The 20,131-nt window shown below is 43.7% G+C and overlaps 1 protein-coding gene across 2 annotated transcripts in view; it reads right to left on the bottom strand.

Annotated features, from left to right (window-relative positions):
• Positions 1–342: 342 nt before the first annotated feature.
• Positions 343–20,131, bottom strand: part of rap1aa (RAP1A, member of RAS oncogene family a) — a 132,057-nt gene continuing 112,268 nt past the window's right edge. For both annotated transcript variants that reach the window (XM_038820876.1, XM_038820877.1), the window contains exons 6-8: positions 5,435–5,578; positions 3,986–4,101; positions 343–969 (exon numbers count right to left, since the gene is read on the bottom strand). In XM_038820876.1, coding sequence (XP_038676804.1) covers positions 4,015–4,101; positions 5,435–5,578 — 231 coding nt within the window. In that variant the 3' untranslated portion in view covers positions 343–969; positions 3,986–4,014. The remainder of the gene's footprint in view (positions 970–3,985; positions 4,102–5,434; positions 5,579–20,131) is intronic.

Below are 20,131 nucleotides of genomic sequence, written 5' to 3'. Positions count from 1 at the left end.
CAAGGGTCATGGTCATCCGGAGAATTTTAATTCCAGCTATTTTATGGAGTTTAAATTCCATCACCTGCTGTGGTGGGATTCAAACCGAGGTCCCCAGATCATTGCCATGGGTCTCTGGATTACTAGTCCAGCAACCATACCACTATGCCACTGCCTAACATTGCCTATTGCCTTGGAGGGGGAAAGACACATGTTGCATGCGGCAGACTAGTGCCAGGAGCTGCAAGGGGTCCAGAGCAAAGAATTATATACCCTTCCACACCTGTAATGAAACAGCCTATTCATGATTGCTTTTTAAAAAAATAGAAACCTAGAGGAAATAAAACAGACCCAGGAAACCGGTTTAGAGTTGGTTTAGTATAATATATTTCAGCTTTGAGAGAGACATAGAAATCAGCTTTCCACAGTTTTCCTATAAAAGACCCATTTTTTCCAAAGCATTATGCACAAAACATTTTAATTAGAATACAATTGTATAGTGAAAGTAAGGTGATCTTGTAACTTCCCAATATAAAACGGAGCCACAATGACCAAAAGTAGATGTTAACTGTTGGGATAAGTCCATCAAGGAACAATATGGACTAAAAATGTCAAAAACTATCCTTGAACTATTAGTGCTCGATAGGGAGAAGAGGTGCAATGATAAAAGGCCAATATGTAATCAACTCTTAATTTCACTTGCAACATCTACAACATTGGAAATGTGTCCATGCTTTATTGTATAATCATACAACTAAACTCATCATTAAATCCACATTGGCTATAATCACTATGCAAAAAGGTGAAAATACTGTCTGTTCAAGCGATGCACATGGCAAATTTCAGGAACAGTATGTGCAAACTGTCTTCTGGAGATCTTTTTTTGTTTAAATCGAAGATATAAAAACGGGTGAAGCCTCTTCAGATATGTTAATCTTTTTTTGAAATTGGAATGCTGGCACTTTCCAATTGGGCAACAGTTCTTCATACCTGTAAATATCAAAAACAGCCAGGTTAGTCTCCCAGAACCAGACAGGCCCTCATTGTAAAGTTCAATAGAAAGTGACATTACAGGCACAAAGAAACAAGCACCGCCCATGGCAGTGGATAATTCATCAAATACTTGGGAGTCTGAACACCTAAAGTCTCCAGATTAGGGTGGGTGGGTGGGTTGGGGGGGGGGGGGGGGGGGAAAGAGGAGAGCGAGGCTTCTTTAAAAAGAGAGATTTTAATCATCTCTGGTGTCCAGCAAACATCTGACATTTCAATCCCAGTCGAAAACAGAACTTCATCCATACTTGACAATCAGATTGCAGAGCCAGACTCTCAAAAGGAATTCTTAATCAAATCTCAGTCTACGATAGGGAGTGGGCGAAATCCCAGGCAGATTTGGTTACTGTAACTATAAATTTGGAGACCAACTTGCCAGGTAGTGGGCGGAGAAAATATCGGAGGAGTACATGAGCAAGAGTATGTGAATTTGTGAATTGGACAAGATTACAATATTCCCTTCTGACTCTTACACAGCAACTAATTCAGTGAAGCTCCAGCTTTCCCCAGGGTTCAATATTGGTCACCATATAAATAAACAGAGGCACTGGAAAGAGTGCAAATGGTTTACGAGGATGACACCACAAAGATATACCGACTGGGGAGGGCGACCAAGCTGGGGGGCTTTTTCCTTTGAAAAGAGCTTTTGCAGGAGTAACCTAAAAGAGGTTTTAAAAATGATGGAAGGTTTTGCTAGAGGATAATTCCACTTGTGGGCAAGAGAATAGCTGGAGGCCATAATACAAAACTGTCAACCAATAACAGCACGGTAGCACAGTGGATAGCACTGTGGCTTCACAGCGCCAGGGTCCCAGGTTCAATTCCCCGCTGGGTCACACTGTGCGGAGTCTGCACGTTCTCCCCGTGTCTGAGTGTTTCCCCTCCGGGTTCTCCGGTTTCCTCCCACAGTCCAAAGACGTGTAGGTTAGGTGGTTTGGCCATGCTAAATTACCCTTCCTATCCAAATCTGTTCAGGAGGGGTTATTGGGATAGGGTGAAGGCTTAAGTGGGTTGGTGCAGACTCGATGGGCCGAATGGCCTCCTTCTGCACTGTGTTCTCTATGTAATCTATGTAAACATCAGTCGGGCAATTAAGAAGCTTCTTCCCCCAGAAAACAGAACTATTTGCATAGGGAGTGGTCGAAAATGTTTAAGGGGGAGGCTAGATACACAGGGACGTTGAAGAAAAAATAAATAAAGAGGGTTATGGTCAGTGGTGGATAAGGGAGGTAGTTATTTTGGAGCATAAACACTGGTGGGGTCCAATAGCCTGTTTGTGTGTTATACATCCTATGACACTGCCCTTCCTTTCCAAGGGAAAATATAAAGCTGTAGTAGATGAGAGTTAATTCTAGTGGAGGAGTGACACAAAGAACATTCACTTTGCTCTTCAGAGTGAGACACTCAGGAAATAGTTTGTGTGAGGGTGCTGCTTACACACTGTTTCATGTCAAAACACAGATTTGCCTGATCAGTCACTACAGGTCAAACAAGAGTCAATAAACAGGATAAAACTGGTGAAAAGGCACCTAAAGCACAAGGAAGCAAGAGTTAACTCTGAACCAGCACCAGAATTTCAGGCATCTGGAATTTCATAACACAAAAACCTTCACCGGGATATGGTAGTGTTGAGATGTACGATTCAATTTGTTAAATGATTCTTAGTTACTGAGGTTGTCACAGAGGTCTATAGGAATTTTCAAAAGGCAGAGGGCACTGCACATCACAATATGAACTTCTGCAAAATCAGGGCCCTATCCATCCATTCTGGTGGATCACGTGGTCACTAAAAATCCCACCATCCGAAGGAGAGTAGAGTGCCCTGCCCAACATTCTTCTCTCAACCAACCCTGATAATGAACACATCTCTGGCCACATGATGTCTTATTTTTATTTGTTTACAGGATGTGGGGGCTGGCTAGGCCAGCGTTTATTCCCCATTCCCAATTTCCCTTGAGAACGTGATGGTGAGCTGGTCTTCTTGAACTGCTGCAGTCCATGTGGTTTAATTACATCCACACAGTGTTGTTAGGGAGTTTCAGAATTCTGACCAGCAACAGCGAGGAAAATGTGTTATAGTTCCAAGCCAGGATGGCGATGTGGCTTTGAGGGGACCTTGCAAGTGATGGCGTTTCCATGCATTTGATGCTCTTGTGCTTCTAGGTGGCAGAGGTTGCAGGTTTGGAAGGTGCTGTCGAAGGAGCCTTGCTGAGTTGCTGCAGTATATCTTGTATATGGTACACACTGTTGACACTGCATCAGCAATGGAGAGAGTGAATGTTTAAAGGTGGTGGAAGGGGCTGCTTTGCCTTGCATTGGCAATGCAGTCACCATATTGCAAACAATTCCTTGTATGTTAAACACTTCAAGACTTCTGGGAGGCGTGATAAATTTTATTCAAATAGCAATTTTGAGATTCTATTTTGCCCCAACTTGCCAGTGGGAAAATTGAAGCGGAACTGTATGCCTCCCTTAGACTCTCTCAACTCTCTCAAATGCAGCAGCAAGCAGTAGTGAGCACTGCATTTCTGCGCATGAAACACCACCAAACTCTTCAACAGCCTCTGAATCTCCTTCAGTTTGACAATTAAATATAGAACATCTTGGCAACATACAGCAAGCCAATCAGCATCAAAAAACATGAGGGAATGGCGCTGCCTTCAGTAGAATTAGTTAAGTGCATTTTCAGAAAGCAGAGCTTGTTTTTTTAACCGCACCTGGTGCATGAATGAATTCTGCTCGGTATCGATTCCAACCCTGAGTCCCAAATTCTAGACAGTGGCAAACAGTGGAGAGCCAACCAATTCAAAAGAAAAGTTAAAAAATAAACTTTTAAATTGAAGAGTAATTACAGCCAAGGCTGGAACCCAAAAAGCTGTACTGCCATACTTGATCAGCAGTTGGCAGACCAACAATAAACTCCGCTGTAATGAACAACACTTTCAAGATGTCTTACCTGGCTCAGACCTGCTGCAAAGCAGAAGTTTAAAGCAGCATACATTGGGATTTCTTCTTTTTACTCTTTTCTGCTGGTGCTTTCCTATTGATCTGTCTGACCAGGTCATAAAAGATCTGCCGAAAAAGGAAAAATAATTAGAAACATCGTTTTGAACAAAGGTCACGATGTGGGGGAGGGGCAACATTTCACAGGAAACTCTGACGGGGAAAGTGGTTTCAATATAAACCTGCTGCATAATATGGCTTATGGTACATGCATTTCAGCTGAAAAATAATGGAGTTCTTCCTACATTGATGCAAGGGAGGAAAAATTGTACTTGTTCACTTTAGACTTTAAATTTGTGATGAAGCAAATGAGTGAATGGAAACTTGAATCAAGCCAACTATGCCCAAAGTGGAAACTCTACCCCATTTAATACAGCTACGGTACAAACACGGCAAAATCATTATTTAAGTTATAAAGAATATATTGCCAAGTTAGCAGAGGCCTTTATCCTACAAGGGTAAATAATATTCTGGTCAGACTGAACACCGAATAGCGTTCACCTAGGCAGAAAAAGAAAAAGTTGGTAAGAGCCACCAGGGAATGGAACACTTTCCATTATGCATACCAAATGCCAGCTGTAAGCACTCGCAGGCTGGGTATAGCATGGTTAGATAAAGTGAAACTCCCCTTTTTCTACCTTAAATATGTGCCTCAACCCAACCTGGGCATGAGTGCGACAATTTTCCAATTCTCATCAGCTTTTCTCTGACTGAGGTTACCAATTACCCTGAAAGAAACAGAAAATAAAGGAGTCTGCTCGACTATTCAATATAGTCATGGCAGATCCTCCATCTCAATGCCATACACCCATTCGCTCCCCACACCCTTTGATGCCTTTAGAGTATAGAAACCTATTTCCTTTTTAAATACATTCATGACTTGGCCTCCACAGCCTTTTGTGACAGAGAATTCCACAGTTTCACCACCCTCTGGGAGAAGAAGTTTCTCTTCATCTCAATCCTACATGACGTACCCCGTATCCCGAGACTGTGACCCTTTGTGTTCTCGAGCCCTCAGCTAGAGGAAACATCATCCCTGCATCCAGTCTGTTCAGCCCAGTCAAAATTCTCATTTCTCCTCTCCAGGTCTCATTGACCTAATCTCTCCTCGTATGACAATCCTGCCATCCTAGGAATCAATCTGGTGAACCTTTGCTGCACTCCCTCGATGGCATAGTGTATCCTTTCATAGCACGGAGACCAAAACTGGACACAATACTCTAGGTACGGTCGGACCAAGGCCCTGTACATCTGCAGTGAGACATCCTTGCTCCTATACTGAAGTCCTCTTGGAATGAAGGCTAACATACCATTTGCAAATGGAAGAGCAGTTCTGGACTGTGACCAGCGCAACTAATTTTATGTTCAACCTCAACCCCCAAGTATGAATATTTAGCTTTACCTCATTAACATTGATCTTTGACTTTGCAGAAGACTCTAAAAAGGCACAGTTGTTCCATTGTCTTGCTAGGTTCTGGCCCTGTTCTTTGCCCACTACTCGCTCATCTTCCAAGTCGCATTTATTGCCAACTAGAATCATCGGAACCTGGAGGAAAATAGAAGCAGCAGTGTTAGTGACAAGGCATAGACTCAGACATCCCAAATCAATGAATTTCTACTATTCCACTTTGCCCATCTGCAAAGTGAAAAGCTGAATGTTCTATATTTGTATTGACTGGAACAACATCATTCGCATTTAATTATAGGAATAGAGAGTGGTGTCAGAGAGTCAAAGCTATGGAGGCCGCCTAACTGGTCAGATTCCCAGACACAGCAAGCCCTAGGGTATAAACCACAATGACAAACAGATTTTTCTTTTAAGAGTAGGATGTGAAGATTTGTTTTTTTGTTATTTGTTCATGGAATATGGAGGTCGTTAGCTAGGTCAGCATTCACTGCCCATCACTAATTATCTTCGAGAACGTGGTGGCGAGTTGCCTTATTGAAATGCTATAGTTGATGTGTTGTAGAAACAAACATCCAGTGTTGTTAGGGAGTTCAAGAATTTTGAATCATGCACAGAGAAGGAAAAGCAACATAGTTCCAAGTCAGGACAGCGAGTGGCTTGGAGGCAAATTTGCAGGTGATGTTATTACCATGCATCGGTTGCCCTTGTCCTTCTGGATAGTAGGAGCCAAAGGTTGGAGGGTGCCATCAAAAGAAACTTTGGTGAGTTGCTGCAGTGCATCTTGTAGATGGTACACACTGTAGCCATTTGGAATTGCCACTTCCAGAATACAAAATGGACACTTGCTGGGAACTGTGGACAATGCTAGAAAACAAGCTGGCACAGAGACTGAATGTGTATTTGGGAAACAGCTCCCAGACGGAATTGAAACTATGGATTAATTAGCATATTGATGGCGCATCTCCGGGAACAAAGGAATGATACTCCAGTAACCGATACTATTGCAGACATCCCGGTGCCAGTTCCCCAACCGAAAAGCATAAAGCAAGGCCAACGGCCACCTAAGACACGCCCAGCCATCAAGGCACCCACCCCTTTATTGGACAAGATCGATAACAGTGATCGAGAAATGGCTCAATTAATTGGGACCAAATTTAAGGCCCACCTAAAAGCGCACAAAGCCCCTCCAAGTACAAGAAGGAAACCCCACAAGAGAATCGCTCTCTTGCACTTGGCTCTCAAAGCAGAAAGACCCGTCCACCAGCATCACCACAAGTAAGTTAGTTCAAGGTCAACGCTCGCTACCAGATGGATGACCTTAGGTGTTCTGTATAACTTCGAACCCAACAGCCTCAGATCCGAACAACGGCCATTGTTCCTCTGACTAAGTTAGCACCCGAAGTTAAGTATAGGCATTAGCGTTAGAGATAGTTTAGTTTGTAGTACTGTTGTGCATGACTTGCTCATACTGTGTGTGTAAATAAATAGTATTGATGCAGCATGGAAACGGATGGAGAGGGCGTCCTGTGGAGATACAAGCCTGGGGGCCCTGGTAACGGCGCCGTGGCCGATCTCTCCTACGAGGTATACCACGAGCCCGGTGGTGGCGGCTACCCTCAAGATTTGGGGGCAGTGGAGGCGACATAGGGGAGAAGTGGGAGGCTCGATGGAGGCTCCGTTAAGGGGGAACCATAGGTTCGTCCCGGGGAACATTGATGGGGGATTTCAGGGTTGGCACAGAGCGGGCATCAGACAGCTGAGGAACCTGTTTATTGATGGGAGGTTTGCGAGCCTGGGGGAGTTGGAGGAGAAATTTGGGCTCCCCCGGGGAACATGTTCAGGTATCTGCAGGTAAAGGCATTTGCTAGGCGGCAGGTGGAGGGATTCCCTTCGCTTCCCGCGAGGGGGGTGAGCGACAGGGTGCTTTCGGGGGTCTGGGTCGGAGAGGGGAAGATATCTGATATCTACAAGGTTATGCAGGAGGCGGAGGAGGCATCAGTAGAGGAGCTGAAAGCTAAGTGGGAGCGGGAACTGGGGGAACAGATCGAAGACGGGACATGGGCTGATGCCCTGGAGAGGGTTAATTCTTCCTCCTCGTGTGCGCTCAACGGTAGGGTACTGGGACAGTAGCAGCAGCAACCCGGGGAGGGGGAAGGGGGAGGGAAAGGGCGGGGACAGACGATGACTATGTTTGTTTATTTAATTTTAATTTATTTTTAAGTTCTTTTGTTGTTCATTGGGGTTGGGGGGTGGGGGGGGATGTGATACATGCGTCGATACGGTCTGGGGGTGTTAGTTATTATGGGTTATTTTGTTGCATTTCATTGTTTGTCGTTATGTTTTATATTTTCTGTAAAAAATTCCAATAAAAATATTTTTAAAATAAATAAATAGTATTGACTTTGAACTAACTAACTGGTGTATTGGCTCTTTGATCGGTATTCGGGTTTGAACCTTGTGGCGGTATCTAGCGATACCTGGCGACTCTTAAGTGTAAACATAATTAGGATTAAGAAAGGCAACCATATTGACCGCCATATTTATAACCAGATAAACAGAGCAACAACACAGCTGTCACTGTGCATCAGCGGTGTGGATGTTGAAGGTGGATTCTGTGATTCAATTCTGAGGTTCTGCAAGGGGTGCCAATCAAACCGTCTGTTTTGTACTGGATGGTATCAGGCTGCACACATCTTGGCAAGTCAAGAGTATTCCATCACATTCCTAGCTTGCGCCTTGTAGATGTCAACAGGCTTTGGGTAGTCAGAGAGTTACGTTCTGCAGAATTAACAGCTTCCGACTTTATTTACGTCAACTGAGAATTGAGCACTTCAAATTTTCCAGAACAACCTAGCATCCACATGCCATTTAATAATAGAACCGCCAACTGGGTGGTGGAGTGCATGGGGGGGGGGGGGGGGGGGGGGGGGGGGGGGGGGGAGAGAAGAGGGGAATGGGCCAAAATTCGAGCAAACCATGATAATAAGTGGCCTGCTCCGAAAATGATTGCAGCACATTTGCTGTCTGGTTTCTCCAAAATTGACATCCAGACTCATTTTTCTCAATACCAAAGCATCATTATTGCGACACTTAAGCACCTCAGTTAGAGCACTAATTTGTGTAAGCAAACTTCATTAAGAAAACATCAAGTACCCTGCCTTGTTTACACTTACTCAGAATTGCAATGTAAGATTTGGAGTTTGAACATGTTATACAGCACAACATGAAAACTTTCTTGAATAGATCAGCCCACTGGCTTGAGCTTTGACAAATTCCTATGACTAGCCATGGGCCAGTCAGTGATTTAATAATATCAGAGTATGCACGACCATTGTTGAGAGAATGGGCTTTCTGGATTTATGGCTTTATACAATTGGGATCAAAGCCCTTTGGTACATTTTGCATAATTAATTCTTGGATGTGGCCACGTTTCTCCATCCTTAATTGCCTAGAACTGGGACTTCCCTGTGAACTTGCGATGTTGGTCCCACGATGGCTATTAATAATTTTTTATTACAATTCTGTTTAGTAGCGATTGATTTACAACTGAATAGAAGCTTGCTAGACCACTCTAATAGCTTTAAGTCAACAACACAAGAGCTTTAAGGTCATTTGGCCCTTGGAGCCTGCTTCACCAGTCAATACATTCTTGGCTGACCTTCTATTTCAACTCCACCTCCCCAGGTTATCCCCATATTCAATGACTGAGCACCCACACTTTTCTGGGGTACCGAGTTCCGAAGAATCACAACACTCAAGTGCCAAGAAGTCAGTAAGGCACACAAGGAGGCCATTCAGCCTATCAAGTGTGTGATGATTCAATAGGGTATTCCAATCAGTCCCACTCCAGCCCTGTACGTTTATTTTCCTCAAGAGCTCATAAAATTTCCTTCTGAAATCATTCATCGTCTCCACTCCCACCACCTTTATAAACAGCAAGTACTAGGTCATTACGACTCACTGCAGAAATAACTCTTTCCTTACATCTTTCATTTCTTTCTCAAAACCTTAAATAATAATATATCATAAGTAGGCTTACATTAAGTTACTGTGGAAATCCCCTAGTCGCCACACTCTGGCGCCTGCTCGGGTACACAGAGGGAGAATTCAGAATGTCCAATTCACCTCACAAGCATGTCTTCCAGGACTTTTGGGATGAAACCGGAGCACCCAGAAGAAACCCATGCAGATACGGGGAGAACGTGCAGATAGTGACCCAAGCCAGGAATCGAATCCAGATCCCTGGCGCTGTGAAGCAACAGCACTAACTACTGTGCAGCCCATAATATCTAAGCACTACCTCTTATGTGGGAACAGCTGTTTTTGGCTACCTTACTGAAATCTGTTATTCATGTACATCTCTACCAAATCTCTCAATTTCCTTTGTTTCAATAAAACAATCCCATCTTCTCCAACCTAACCCTATCGCTAAAAACCCTAATCCCTGGAAGCATTCTGATAAGTCTCCTATGTAATTCTCGATTTCCTGCCGCCAGCAGCGAGAATGGCGGTCAGGCAGAGAATAGTGCGCAGGAAAAATTGCATTTGCGCCCGGCACGGATTCAGATGCCATGTTCAGGTCTGGCAGCGTTGGAGATTTAAATCTCATTAGTGGGCTTGTCACTTCATGCTCCAGCGATGCTCCAACCCTCTTGGGTGGAAGTCACGCGGGTGCAAGTATTAACAAGTGGGGACTGAACACCACGGCTGCGGAGGGGGAGTGAGGGGGATAAAGAACTCTAAAAACATCAGGCTTGCTTGGGCGGAGGGGAGGGGGGGGGGGGGGGGGGGGGAAGCAGGAAACAGCTTGGTGCCAAGTCCTTGCACTCAGGGCTTCCTCGTCAGGATCAGGGTGGCCTGGCTCAGAGCGTCACTGCTGCAGTGATTTAAACACACCCCTCTGGTGCTACTTACAGGTTCCTGGCTGCTCTCACTGCTGACTGCTCAGAGTCCTTTGATAAATGTTCAGCCTCTGGGGATGTGGGAGCCCACCCAGGCCGCTCCTCTGGAAATCCTCATACCTCAGTGGTAGCAAAGTGGTATCAAAGGGATGGGCGTAGCCATGCTCAATCACTGGCCCACCAGGCTTTGGCACTTCTTAGAAACTCAGCCGCACTACAGAAGCAGCAAGGGATTAGCAGAGCTCCCCAAAGGATGCCCGTGGTCTTTGGAACCCTCCCTGGCACACTGCCCCTCTCAGGGCCAAAGCTTCAACAGTGACCCACACTCCTCAGGATCACAACAAATCATCTCCTGGTGAGGCTGGCAGCACTGACTGCCTCTGCCACCACTTCTCAGGCACTGTTCAGGAAGGCGGGCTCGAGTTTGCTGTCCACCCTGGAAAGAGGGTGCCCCTCATTTCGTATTGGTAACCAGCAGTGGGTCAGACTCCTGAAACCAGGGGAATGGTCCTTCTCTGAGCCATATTAGCCGCTGCAATTAGTGTGGTGAATGGAGCACTTAAAAGCAGCTCCAGCGCGTCAGGCTTTTTAATGCTAATTCCAGCCCCAGACTTTATGCCACCTGCTGGCAGGGAATTGCTTCAAATTGCCGGCAGAATTTTTTTGACAATCCAGAAAATGTCATGATCATTTCTCTTGGTATTTCTTGGCTAGAACCAAAACATGTTGAATTCAATTTCATCTCTCACCATGATGAACAATGAAGTAATGAACTCTGGGTTACGAGTGCAGAATTCACTGCGCTACCACAAAGCATTGGTCACCTTATAAGAGGTGGATATGAACAAGGAAACATTTTATGATCTGCAATGAGAACTAGGATTAGAACAAACACATGAGCTGGAAAAAGTGTGTACACACTTTGCATAGAGATTTGGCTTTCCACTAATGCCAAATTGTCGTGTAAATGTAGATTGGGGCTTAAACCTGCCTTCAGATTGAACAGAGCGAGACAAAGTCACCGTACACTGATAAACGTTGATACTCAATAGTACAGGCAAATCTAGCAGGTCATCAAACCAAGCACTGGACCATCAAGGTACATTTTAAAGCCTATCTTGCCTCAACTCCCATGTTGAGAACAGGGATTGTCCCTATCCCATCATCTAAACATTTAAATTTCTAGCTGTCAGGAGGCAGCTCTGTGTATTTTGGTTGTCCAGGCAGGAGCATAATAAAAGCCAAGTACTACAGTTGTTGGAAATCTGAAATAGAAACAGAAAAGGCTGAAAAAAACACCGCAGATCATGCAGTATCCGCGAAGAGAGAAACAGGGTAGTGTAGAGTCCAGTCGGACTCTTCGGGGTCAGATTGGACTCAAAAGATTTGGGCTGTCAGATCTGCTGAGCGTTTGGCATTTTCTATTTTTATTTCCCTAAACAGGATGATTAAAATTCCAGTTAAGCAAGAGTTTAGTGTAAATAAGGTTCATCCCGAGTGGAATGAAACCTGAATTGCAGCATCAAGACACCCTAAATATTAAATAAATAAACGCAAGACAAGGGGAATAGGACGACAAGGCAGAAACAGGCATACAGTCCGTTTTAGTAGCTTGCATGCAATTACAGGAACCTCAATTAATGGAGTACATTTTTTCAGCATTACTGCATAACCTGAAAACTTGCATAACAAGTCAGGCAGGGCAAGGGTCTACAGGGTAAGACACAGTTTTAAAACAACATACGACAATATTTCAAGATTTTTCTTTAATCGGTTTTGTCAATACGAAGGAAGATTTAAACTATCGTATCACTTTAAGATACTTAATTTGACCTATAATTCAAACAGAGGCCTGTGATTTGTGCACACGTCATTTTCTACAAAATAAACTCTTCTTCAAAGTCACTGTGATTGACCAAGGGCAGATCTTTAAATCTTGCTTACTTTGTATCATTTAAAAGGACAAATGAACAGGTTGTAGAATCCCTACAGTGCAGAAGGAGGTCATTCAGCCCATCACGTCTGCACCAACCCTCCGAAAGAGCACCCTACCTAGGCCCACTCCTTCCGCCCTATCCCTGTAACCTCACCTAACCTACACATCTTTGGACTGTGGTAGGAAACCCACGCAGACACGGGGAGAAAGTGCAAACTCCACACAGACAGTAACCAAAGGCTGGAATCGAACCCAGATGCGCGGCACTGCGAGATAGCAGTGCTAACTAACCACAGGTTATGGGGATAAAGTTGGATGTAGGAGTAAAGTGCACAGCTCATTTAAAAGGGTCACACAGGAACGTCAAGCTAAGTGGGCTTTTTTTGTACCGGAAGAGCTTTTCCCCAACTTGAGCATTTCTTCCATTTAAAAACCGGTCCTTTACAAAATGGGTTGACAATTTCATTACAGTAGCATTATGGAAATCATCCCTCCGACCATTCCAACAGATGCAGATAGGTATTAAAAGAGAAACTCCTCTTCTTCCTCTTAATGGATACTGCTAATTATGGCTGATGCAGGAATTGAACTCAATTGTCCATCAACAGGGGCGGCACTTGGCACAGTGGTTAGCACTAGGACTACGGCACTGAGGACCTGGGTTCAAATCCCGGCCCTGGGTCACTGTCCGTGTGGAGTTTGCACATTCTACCCGTGTCTGCGTGTGCTTCGACCCACAGTCCAAAGATGTGCAGGTTAGGTGAGGTTACAGGGATAGGGCGGAACGAGTGGGCCTAGGTAGGGTGCTCTTTTGGAGGGTTGGTGCAGACGTGATGGGTCGAATGACCTCCTTCTGCACTGTAGGGATTCTACAACCTGCTAATTTGTCCCTTTAAAACGATACAAAATAACCCAAAGATGTGCTGGTCAGGTGGATTGGCCACGCTAAATTCCCCCTTAATTGGAAAAAAAAACAATTAGGTACTCGAAAAATACAATTGTCCGTCAATGTCTACACATTGTCCAGTCAATTTAACGTCCCCAGTTCACATCAACAAAATCAAACTGCTTTTTGATTTCAATCAGAATCTTTATCATAGATTATACAGTGCAGAAGGAGGCCATTCGGCCCATCGAGTCTGCACCGGCTCTTGGAATGAGCACCCTACCCAAGGTCAACACCTCCACCCTATCCCTATAACCCAGTAACCCCACCCAACACTAAGGGCAATTTTGGACACTAAGGGCAATTTATCATGGCCAATCCACCTAACCTGCACATCTTTGGACTGTGGGAGGAAACCGGAGCACCCGGAGGAAACCCACGCACACACGGGGAGGATGTGTCCGCACAGACAGTGACCCAAGCCGGAATCGAACCTGGGACCCTGGAGCTGTGAAGCAATTGTGCTATCCACAATGCTACCATGCTGCCCAAATCTGAAATGGTAAAAAGGTTTGTCATGTAAAATAAGCTTTGAAAGATGATTATATGCTGAACCAATATATGGACTTCAAGTACCCAGTTAAAACATTAATACTGTTTTAAAAATGAACACTTTGGAAGTAAATGCCAAAGCACAAACTGCACCACATTCATGCAAGAATTTTTACTCCTTTTGAATAACTTGCTTAGTTTGGCAGAAAGTTCTAACTTTCTAATGGGAAGGACACAGGAATTAGGAAGAGTAAGCCATTTGGCCCCCTCGGGTCTGCTTCGTCATTCAATAAGATCATGGCTGATCGGATTGTGGTCTCATCAATCGCGATTTGTGCCCGGCGCCGATTCAGACACCATGCTCCAGTCTGGCAGCATTATCATGCCTCATTGATTACAGTCGGGTAACAAAACAAGTTTGCATAGTCAGGCTCCATTATAGAAGTGGACACTGGAATTTAAAAGGGCAGCTGAATTGCATCTGCAAGCCTGTTGATGGTTAGAGCATGTTCAACCACTCTTTCCATAGTTTATATAAATTTCCCGTATGATACGTTGTTGTTTTCTTTATTCTTTTGTGGGAGGTCGGCATCGCTGGCAAGGCCAACACAAATTGCCCAACCATGAACTGAATGGCTTCTTGCAATTGATGATAGTTGCCATGGCTGCCATTACAGGGACTAGCTTTATATTCCAGATTTATTAATTTAATTTAAATTCTACAAGGGATTTGAGCCCACGTCCCCAGAGATTTAGCCCGAGCCTCCGGATTACTCGTCCACAATACCACAAGCAGTGCCATGCTATAGGAAGGGGTAGCTTGTTGCAAGGGGAAAAAATTGGTTTCACATTTTTAAATAGACAGACAGGCAATTGTGACAACTAATAATGATAATCTTTATTGTCACAGGTTGGCTTACATTAACACTGCAATGAAGTTACTATGAAAAGCTCAATCGCCACATTCCAGCGCCTGTTTGGGTACAGAGGGAGAATTCAGAATGTCCAAATGATCTAATAGCACGTCTTTCGGGACTTGTGGGAAGAAACCAGAGCACCCGGAGGAACCGCACGCAGACACTGGGAGAACGTGCAGACTCCGCACAGGCAGTGACCCAAGCCGGGAATCGAACCTGGGACCCTGGCACTGTGAAGCCACTATGCTACCGTGCTGCCCAATGTGACTATTTGTAGCACTTGCACATACAAATCAGACGGTTGCGGGGTTCAAGTTCAACACTACAGACTTGAGCACAAAATATAGCTTGATACTGACACAAAACTAGGGAAATGTGGCACCTGAGGTGCCTGTCTTTGATGAGCCATTAAACTGAGGCCCCCAACTGCACGCTCAGGTAGCATGTACAAGGGCCGTGTTACACTAGCATGACGTTCTGGCAGGTGCAGGTCTGCTAACGATGGAAGCAATGTGCAATGAATTAAGACCACCCGAAGTGCAAGGTATATTTTAAAGAGCAACAGGGGAGATCGCTGCAGTATCCTTCCCTTTCCCTCACCCAACATTAAAACATATTCCTGCTTGTGGGGTCTTGATGTGTGCAACTACTTACAATAACAACTGTACTTTTATTAAATATCTTGTTGGCTGCAAAACACTTTGGAATGCCCGCAGGTCTTGAAGATCCTTTTGTCAATGCAAGTCTTTCGCTATGGAATATTTAAAAAAACACTACTGAATACATTTGTTTACTACAGTTTAACAAGTGCTACCACCAGATCAAGAGCACTACCACAAAGTTAAATAGTTCATTTTCACTGTTGCGCACAAGTATGCTTCGTAGTCCTGGTCATATTCTACTGCTATGACTGGGTTTATAGTTGACTTGCAGCCCAGTTGCAATTATAGAGCTTCACCGAAGACAGAAGTTTGAGATTGGTCTCAATACTAACCAGTTTGAATGGTATCCACTGTCAGAGGTTGACTCGTTTTCAAGCACAGACCTTGCTTGAAGGCATTCCAGCGTATACTCTCACCCCTGAAGCAGAGGAGCCATGTAATAACCTCTGTAACATAGATTTAACAAAGTGCAGATTCTCCCAACCCAAAATGTTTCTCTTTCCAAACAGTGGTTACTGTGGATACTGCCAAACAGGAGTAGTTCCAGCATAGTGTGCTTTTCTTTGATTCTTCACCATACTCATCTACTTGCGGTATGTACAGTCTCTATATTGGAACATGGGAGAGCAAATACATGCAAATCTGTTCAAAAGCGGTTGTTTGTAGAAAGGGAATTTATCCAGAATAGGATCCACCTGCGAGAGAGATATCCTGATCCATTTCCTTTTTTGGATAATTTCAAAAGCGTGTACAAGGAGGATTCAGAGAAACTGGGGAAGAAGTGAACACATTGCATAGATTAACTCTGCGTCATACCCTGAAGGAAAACACTCCGAACTGGTCACCTTTCTCACATTTGGCAACGAGATCAACTTCTTGTTCAATCTTTTGCTTCAAGGTTTATCAAGATACGAAGGGGAAAATACTGAAAGATATAATTTAACTGCATTGCAACATTAATTATTAAATACAGCTCTGCAGAACTTGAAGAAACTATGACATGCAAGTGTCACGGAATGGGAGGACATAAACCATGTCCCTGATCTCAATGTAGTGAGGATTAGTCACCTCAGACAATTTATACATCGCCCAACAACAGATCATTAGACAGTGGTATTGAAATGAAAATTAAAATCGCTTAGCGTCACGAGTAGGCTTCAATGAAGTTACTGTCACGAGTAGGCTTCAATGAACTCCCAGATTCAATTAAATGGGTTTACACAGAAAAACCAGCATTTCAGCATCCTCTCAATACAAATCTGTTAGACCACTTCACATTGTTCAGTTGAACCAAGTTGATCAACATCAGCTTTGCTAGCAAATTGGTCTGTGAGCACCATCACTAATCATAAAGTGCTCATAAGACCATATCCCATAACCCTTGATTCTCTGGATTAAAAATCTGTATCTCAGCCTTGAACATATTGAACTACCCAGCCTCTACTGCTCTCTGCAGAAAGAATGCCACAGATTCACTACCCTCCAAAAGAGGAGATGCCTCCTAATTTCTGTCTTAAATAGGTGACCCCTTTCACTGAGAGTCCTAGATTCCCACAAGGGGAAACTCCTCCTCAGTGTCCATCCTGTTAAGCCCCCCGAGAATCAGACACATCTCAATAAGGTCACCTCTCATTCTTCTAAACTCCAATGAGTACAGGTCCAACCTACTCAACCTCTCCTCAAAAAGAAAATCCGTCCATACCCAGGATCAAACTAGTGAACTTTCTCTGGACTGCCTCCAATGCCAGTATATTTTTCCTTAGGCAAGGGGACCAAAACCTTTTGGTTTTTCCAGATGTGGTCTAACTAGAGCCTTATATAGCTTTAGCATGGCTCCCAATTTTTATACTCACTTCACTTTGAAATAAAAGGCCAACATTTGCCTTCCCAATTATCTGCTGAACTTGCATGTTAGCTTTGTGACTTATGCACAAGAACCCCCAAATCCCTCTGTCCTGCAGTTTTTCTCCATTTAAATATTCTGCTCCTTTATTCTTCCTATCAAAGAGCATGACTTCACATTTTCCTACATTATATTTCATCTGCCAAGCTTTTGCCCACTCGCAACCTGTCGAGATCCCTCTGCAGATTTTGTGCCATCCTCACCACTTTCTTCCCACCTAATTTTGTGTAATCCATAAATTAGACAATAACACATTCACTTCCCTTGTCAAGAGCATCAATGTATATTGCAAATAATGATGGCGCCAGCAATGATCCCTGTGGCACTCCACTAGTTACAGGTTGCCATCCTGAACATGTCCCTCTTATCCCAACTATCTTTTATTAGTTAGTGAATCCACTATCTATGCTAATATACTAGCTCCAACACCATTGGCTTTTATCTTAAGTAGACTTTTGTGCGGTACCTTATCGAACACTTTTTTGGAAATCCAAGTGTATTTCATTTACTGGTCCCCTACATCACAGAATCGCAGAATAACAGTGAAGAGGCCCTTGGGCCCATCGACTCTGCACCGACCCACAACAAACCTTACATGCTTACCTAATCCCGCTTGCCAGCACTTGGCCCACAGCCTTGATTGTTATGAAGTGCCAAGAACTCCTCCAAATACTTTTCAAAGGATGTGAAGCAATTGCCAATACGAACCTCCCAGACAATGCATTCCAGACCATCACCACCTTCTGGGTAAAAAAGACTTTCCTAAATTCCCCTTAAACCTTCTGCCCTTCATCTTGAACCTGTGTACCCCCGTGACTGACCCTACAACTAAGAGGAACAGCTATCCCCTATCCATCCTGTCCATGCCCCTCAATCTTATCCACCTCGATCAGGTTAGTCCTTAGTCTTCTTTGCTCCAGCAAAAACAACCCAAACCTATCCAACCTCTCTTCATAACTTCAATGTTCCATCCCAGGCAACAACCTGGTGAATCGCCTCTGCACCCGTTCCAGTGCAATCACATCCTTCCTATAATATGGCGACCTGAACTGCACACAGTACTCCAGCTGTGGCCTCACCAAAGTTCTTTACAATTCCAACACGACCTCCCGGCTTTTGTAATCTATACCTCAATTGATAAACAAATGTCCCATCTGCCTTTTTCACAACCTTGTCTACAGAGATCTATGGACACAAGATATCTATCTTGCTTGTTCCCACCTCAGATAATTGTAATAAATTTATCAGGCATGATTTCGCCTTCAGGATGCCTCGTGACTCTGCTTGATTATATTAATGTATTTCTAGATGTTCTATTACATCCTTTATAATGGACATTTTCACAAAGACAGGTGTCAACTGCCTATAGCTACTTGTTTTTTTTTTGTCTCTCTCGCTTATTTTTTTTAAAAGTCCTTAAATTGGCAGTTTTCCAATCCTCCGGGACTTCTCCAGAATTTAAGGATTCTTGGAAGATTACTACCAGTGTCTCTACTATCTCTGCAGCTACTTTCTTTAATATACTAGGAAGCAACCCATCAGGTCCAGGGGACCTATTGGCCTTTAGCCCCATTATAGTCATAATTATTCTACTTATTTCCTCCCCTCATTTTGCTCCTTGATAGTGTCTTCTATCTTGAAAACTGACGAAAAGCAACATTTAACTCCCCTGCCATTTCCTTGTTCCCCATTATTATTATTTTCGCTTTCTCATTCTCAACGAGGCCTAATTCACATTGCTTGAGCAAGAGAGTGAGAGCGAGAGTGAACGAGAGAGAGGGGATATTCAAAGGAAGTTTCCCTTATGGGGAGTCTAGAACTGGGATGCACAGCGTAACTTTTTTTTTTGGTCATCTTCCGTTTGTTTTTAAATATTTGCCAATCTTTTGGCTTTCCACTGATCTTTGCCCCCCCCCCCCCCCCCCAGTTAGATATCCTGGTGTTTATTTAGATAGTCATCAGGAAATTTGATCCATCAGGTAGGTGTTTCTGGTTTTAATGGTTGTGTAAGCATGGCATATCATTGGCAAACTAACTCCACATCACTATGGAGATTCAATATATTTGGTGCGTGTGTGTGCGTGTGTGCGGGGGGTGGAGAGAGTATAGTGAGAGCACGCACAGAGGTTCATTTCTACAGTGTAAACACAGCATCGAACTGGAGCAAAAACTGATCTCTTTTCTGTACATAGATTCTTGCTGCTAGAGTAATGCACTTCCAGGTTCAGCAGACAAGCCTTTTAATTTTGAATTATTGCAACGGTCTGTACACACTGGGCAGCGACGTTACACAAGGACATACATATTAAACTAAAATCTTCTTGCATGCCCGCATATGGTGTTAGACTGTGGAGTCTTACCGTATTTGGAATAAATGTATTGCTACAATGTTAAGAAGCATAGCTCATAAATTGAAGATAAATAGTGCCTGCTTTGCACTCATCAACACTGCAATATGGCACGGTAAAATTAAAAACATGTATATCTGATACTAAAGCGCACATTAGCTCCATAAAATACCTTATATTGACTGAATATAAAAATTGGTGTCTTTTGACTTATTTATAAAACACACATTCAGCAGTACCATTTGAAACTGCCATGGTATGCCACCAACATTTAATCGAGGTTTTCCACATTTATTTTTTGAATGTTATAAATTTTGACATCTTTTGAACTATGACACAAAACCAATTAACCCACCTTCATGAACTTACGATTTTCAACAAGCATGCAAGTAGCTGCAAGTTCCTACAAAAGTGAGATTGCTTATTTTAACAAAACTGAAGAAGTGGTCAACATATTGCATTAAGACACCTGAGCATGATTCTCTGAGCCTCAATTTCATGCAGATTATTTGCAGGGCTACGCCCAGGAAGGGGAGTGGGGCTAACTGAGGATATCTCAAGAGAGCGGGCATGGACAGGATAGGCC

This window comes from Scyliorhinus canicula, chromosome 15, assembly GCF_902713615.1.
Source record: "Scyliorhinus canicula chromosome 15, sScyCan1.1, whole genome shotgun sequence".
Taxonomy (NCBI): Eukaryota; Metazoa; Chordata; class Chondrichthyes; order Carcharhiniformes; family Scyliorhinidae; genus Scyliorhinus; species Scyliorhinus canicula.
Note: the sequence above shows the minus strand (reverse complement) of the source record. Positions and strands in the feature narration are given on the sequence as shown.